Here is a 5,635-nt window from a genome sequence, read left to right on the forward strand (position 1 = left end):
GAGCTGGAACAGAAACGAAAGAATACAGAAAAATATTTATGCCTTGGTACAGTTTGAAACCTGTCTTTCTTTGCTTTCTATGATTTTGTTGTTATACCTTTCTTACTTTCGCTATGTTTCCTAATTTATCTTTAGGATGACTAACCAAAACTCGTCTTTTTTTTTTTACACTTGGCCTGTAGCCAAGACATAACAAGACTACTCCGCAAATATTCTTGCTGAAAAATCCTGAATGTAAGTTGCCTTCAGTTGTTATCCAAGGGCTATTTTACATTTTAATTCACTCAATGAATATTTCAAGTTTGGTTACTCTTTCACCTTCTTAAGCTGCTTATTATTTGCAGTGAACTTTTGTGTTAATTACCATTTTCTTGCACTGAAATATTCTTTTTGGTTTGTTTAAATCCATAATCTTAGGTTGAATGGCATTCCATATATCTTTGTAAAGGACAGGTGAGAAGCTTAACTAATTAAACACAAGTTAGTAAAGTCTCTCCTACTGCATTGACTTGTCATCTCACATTTCAGCTAACAATATCTAACCTATGTGCCACATAACATATGAGGATCTACTTATAAAAGCCCATTCATGCAAACACATCTTCCATTCATTCATTCATTCTCAAACCTTCTCTTCCTTTCTTTTCCAGAACCATTTGTGATACTAGGTTTCTTTATTCATCAATCATCATCATCAGCCATGGCTGCTCACTACTTGATGTTTGTCATGATTTGTAGTTTGTTTCTTAGTCACCGCAATCAGGTAACGGTAGTTCAAGCAGCTCGTTATCTGTTGGAAACAACACCAACTGTTCCAGAGATTCCCAAACTTACATTATCTAAACCTGAACTACCACCGTTACCCGAGTTCCCAAATTTACCAAAGCCAGAGTTGCCAAAGATTGACATTCCGTCCTTACCGAAGCCAGAGTTGCCAACATTGCCTAAGGTTGACATCCCATCTGTACCAAAACCTGAGCTGCCATCATTTCCAAAGAGTGAAATTCCATCTCTACCGAAGCTCGAACTGCCATCATTGCCAAAGACGGAAGCCGCATCTTTAACCGCGAAGTCAGAGGTGCCAAAGCTTGGCGTTCCAACTTTGCCGAAATTTGAAGTGCCTACTACTCTTCCAATGCCCGAGCTACCAAAAACTCAATTGCCGAAGCCTGAAATTCCAAATTCTGAATTGCCAAAGCTGAAATTACCCAACCCTGAACTGCCAAAGCCAGAATTGCCCAAGACAGAACTCCCAAATCTTGAAGTGCCAAAGACGGAACTCCCTAAGCCTGAAGTGCCTACTCTTCCAGCAAAGCCTGAGTTGCCAAAGCTTGATGCTCCAACGTTGACGAAGCCTGAATTGCCAAAGCTTGATGGCCCTACTGACCTACCCAAACCTGAACTAGCACCATTGCCCAAACTCGAAATTCCAAAACTGCCGGAATTGCCTTCTCTTCCGAAATCCACACTTCCTCACACCCCTTGATTAAATAGTTCTCCCAAATGAAGTGGTGGCACCTTTGGAGGCAATGTGTTTACATTTGAGTTTCTGATTTTCGAGCTTTTTTATCCAATTTGGTTGATGATGATTTATGGTTCGTACACGTCATATATAACTTGCTTGTCTTCATATTTTTCTTTAAGGTTTGGCTCATATTGATGCCGTATACTATTGTTGTTTAATTGCTAGATTTGAATATGTTGGGTTTGCTTATCCGGAGGGAGTTGTATCTATTGTATTGATCATTCGGCAACAGTTCTCCGCGAGCAATATAAATGAATGAACTCTGTTTAATACAATAGAATACATATAATATTGTTTAAAATTGATATAAAGCGAAATGCAGCTATATTATGCAAAGGGAGTCCTCCAGGAGTCATGGGTTAATCAACTATGGCACTGTGGCTATGCTATGACGGATCTGCGCATGGAAACCCTGGCCTAGCTGGTGCAGGAGTTGTGTGCAGTCTTCATGAAATTTTTAAACCTTGGAAAAAGTACTGTTTTACTTGGAAAAAGAAAAAGTTCTGCACAGTGCAAAAGCCAGTAAAAACCTAACGTTGGCAGTAGTTTAAAGTTTAAACTAAATAGACACTGCTGGAAAACGATTGTAAAAAGTATAGACTAAATAGACACTGCTGCAGCTGTTAAAAGGCCGTGGCGCCTGAGAAGTGCATCAGGAGATGGTTCACGCCCTCGGAACTGAACAAATACCTCAAGTGGTGGTTTTCCACCTCCTAGAGCAAGAACTGTGTCACGGAACTTGTGACCAATCTCTTTGACAGCCATTTCATTGTCCAACCCAACATCCTCAAATGCGGAGAAAGCATCAGCTGATAACACCTCTCCCCACATGTAACAATAGTATCCTGCAGCGTAATCTTCATATCCACCTGCAAAAATATGATTGAAAGAACAAAGGAACCTGTCCTCTGGCAATGGTGCGATGACTTGAGTTTTTTTCGCTCACTCTTTGCCAAACATCACAATTGGTCTCTGAACCACCAGGAATGTAGTTCACGTGCAACTCCAAATCGGTGCTTGCATACAGTATCTGGCGAAGGTCTAGTGAGCCTGCACGGAAAGTCCTTGCTGCAAGCAGTTTCAAATAAACTTCTTCAGGGAGCGCCTCTCCAGTTTCGTAGTGCTTTGCAAGGCTGAATAAAGTATTCCTATGGTAACACCAATTCTCCATGAACTGAGAAGGCAACTCAACAGCATCCCATTCTATACCCCGCATGCCAGAAACCAGACTCATGAAAAACAGTCTCAACCTCGCGGAAAGTCATAAGGCTTGGTTTATCCCCTACTGGTGGTGATTGATTGCAAACAACATAAGCAACAGGCAGTCTAGCAGAGGCACCATCTCGTGCAAGTGCACGACTTCGTGAAACAGCGTCACCCATCCAAGCCCCTCCCCTTTTTTCAGATGGGCGGAAATATGGATCAAAGTAAAAGTATGCGACAGGGTTACCCAAGGAATCTTTTACCCGGTAAAATCTAACATCATCATTCCATACTGGAGCTAGGCCATCGGCTGCCTCGATATCAATTTCAAACAGCGTCTTTGCAATACCAAATAGGCCATTCATAACCTTTGGCAATGAAAAGTACGGGAGCAACTCCTCCTCATTTACGTCATACTTCGACTCGCGCAGTCTCTCACTCCAAAAGCTAATATCCCAGTCACTCAAGTCATTGGCTTCCATAGCACCCTGCTCTTGTGAGAATTTTTTCAGGTCTTCCATATCTTGTACTGCAGCTTTCCATGCAGCAGTCCGGATCTTTTCTAGGAGTTGCTTTGCTTTGTCAACAGTAGCCATTTTCATTTCCATGCTAACCTCCGCATAGTTATTGTAACCAAGAAGCTTAGCCTTCTCCAACCTAAGCTTCAGAATCTGGTCAATAACCGGGGAATTATCCAGCTCTCCATCGGAGGCACGGGTTATACGAGCTCGATAGACTTCCTCACGCAAAGAGCGATTCCGCGAGTGGTTCATAACAGATCGAATGCATGACGGATCCAACGTTATCATCCATGGACCATCTTCAGCATTAGCTTTTTCGTGCCCCTTAGAGACTGCCATTTGTGCAGCAGGAGCAAGTGCTGAAGCAGGCAATTCGTCCATATCTTTTTTATCCGTAATTAACTTTTCAAATTTTTTGGTGGCATCCAAAACATTCTCCATAAACTTCTTGCCGAACTTCTCTAACTCCTGTTGCACTTTATTAAACTGTTCTCTTTTATCATCTTCAAGCGACACACCGTTAAGAACGGCCTCTTTTGTTTGGACTTGGACGATTCGTTTACGAGAATCGCTTAAAGTATGCCAATCAGAGGACTCCTGAATGGCCTTGAATGCATTGTAAATAGGTTTGCTTTGTCCCAGTCTAAGCAGAAACTTAACTTTCTCTGGCTGCAAAAATTAGAATTATAGCAGTCAGATGCATGCATGTTCATGTTGCTTAAAGTTGAAAAATCTTAACAAAATATATATAGCACCTGAACTTCTTCGACGGCGGAACGAAGATCCGCAGAATCTTTAACATTCTTAAGATGGTGAATAATCCCCCAAACTAGTTGTAGTCGATCCAAAATCTTCTCCAGTGGATCAACTAATTTAGGCCAAGTTGGTTCCACTGATTTCTCTAATACAACCAAATCATTCTCCTACAATTTCTACCAATTATCTTTAGTCTATGAAAAATGAGAAACATTTTTCTTTTTATTTGAAGCGTAAATAAGAGAATTAGTTACTTACATGTTGTTGTAATAAAGCTTTAATGCCAGGCCGAACATGTTTGGCTTCAATAACATCAAAAGGAGGAAAAACAAAATCCTGCAGTAAAGGATTATTTTGAAGCTCCAAACTTTCTTCTTTTGACATCACTGGTGAAGGAACTTCAAAAGCCATTATTTCAATCTATTGAAATTGATTTAAGAAGGACTAGTATAGAAAACAATACCAGCTGAATAAACTTATGATTTTTTTTGTTTACACCACACCTGATAAATCCTTTATATAAACAAAGAAAACAGACTAACTCGACTAATCCTAATAAAATAAAACTCTTAAACCAGTATTCCCAAAGTTATTGAAATTTCTTGAGTAGGGATAAACTTAGATCTTGAGTAGGATAAACTTAGATAAGTATAAAAAACCTCTCAACAATCCTAAAAAAACTGTAACATATACCTTCTGAACTTAGTTTACGCAGACTTTCGCTCAGAGTTGGATTCTATCAATACAAGCCCACCCATACGCCTTGACAGAGGTGGATTCTATTGATACAAGCCCTAAACCCATACGCACAAGAAAGGACATATAATTTGTGGTCATGTATCATTTTTTTTCATGCAACATGCATGTTTGATGAATTTATACATATTGTTATATTGTTACGACTTACAATTGTAAAGTCTAAACACTTCTTTATTATACAAAATGCTTGGATAACTTAGCTTACATAAATAAGACTAAACTAGATTTATACCCGTGCTACGCACCGGGTATTTTTTTTATTTGAACTTGGTGGGTGTCCCGTCCCGTGATTGTGCACTAATGATTTGGCATGCACGGGCTTCGCTCCGTCTTGTGGCTAAACATTTTCGATGTGGTGTTGTGGGGTGAAACACTAAATAGGTAGAGAAAAAATAGGAAATATGTGCAGATTTTGTTTATTTATTCTTTTTATATTTTACTTTTTTGCAGAAAATATGTGTGAAAATATGTGGTTTTTTTTTCCTTTATGTATTAATTTGGAAAACAGAGTCTTAATATGGTAGGTAATCGAATTCTGAATTGAATTTGAACTTCCATAAAATTCCACATCCTAGTTTATAGTTTATAGTGTGAAATATGTGGTTTTTTTCACAAAATTGGTTAAAAAGACCAAAATCAACAATTTCTGGGTGAAATGGATAGTTAAATTTTGATACTGTTTAAATGGACAAAAATGTAAAAATAGGCAGGATGTAACCAGTTTCATCGTGCCCATTTTTAAATATTTTTTCTTATTTTTAATTTACACAGGATGTATCCAGTTTCATCCTTGCTATTTTTTAAATTTAGGCTAGGATGAATCCAGTTTCATCCTTGCTATTTTTTTTGGCCATTTCACCCAAACTATTTT

The 5,635-nt window shown here is 38.8% G+C and overlaps 1 protein-coding gene and 1 pseudogene across 1 annotated transcript; one reads left to right on the forward strand and one right to left on the reverse strand.

Annotated features, from left to right (window-relative positions):
* Nucleotides 1–630: 630 nt before the first annotated feature.
* Nucleotides 631–1,833, forward strand: LOC113299384 (protein PELPK1-like). The gene has a single exon (XM_026548406.1). It carries the CDS (start codon nucleotides 701–703, stop codon nucleotides 1,484–1,486), a length of 786 nt encoding a protein of 261 aa, XP_026404191.1. The 5' UTR covers nucleotides 631–700; the 3' UTR covers nucleotides 1,487–1,833.
* A 156-nt stretch (nucleotides 1,834–1,989) lies between these two features.
* Nucleotides 1,990–4,617, reverse strand: LOC113299382 (annotated as a pseudogene).
* Between the last annotated feature and the right edge of the window lie 1,018 nt (nucleotides 4,618–5,635).

This window comes from Papaver somniferum, chromosome 7 (genome assembly GCF_003573695.1).
Source record: "Papaver somniferum cultivar HN1 chromosome 7, ASM357369v1, whole genome shotgun sequence".
In the NCBI taxonomy this organism is placed as follows: Eukaryota; Viridiplantae; Streptophyta; class Magnoliopsida; order Ranunculales; family Papaveraceae; genus Papaver; species Papaver somniferum.

Bases quoted from the DNA above. Each gene is read 5' to 3' on its own strand.
- LOC113299384 (XM_026548406.1), top strand. From the start codon at position 701: ATGGCTGCTCACTACTTGATGTTTGTCATGATTTGTAGTTTGTTTCTT.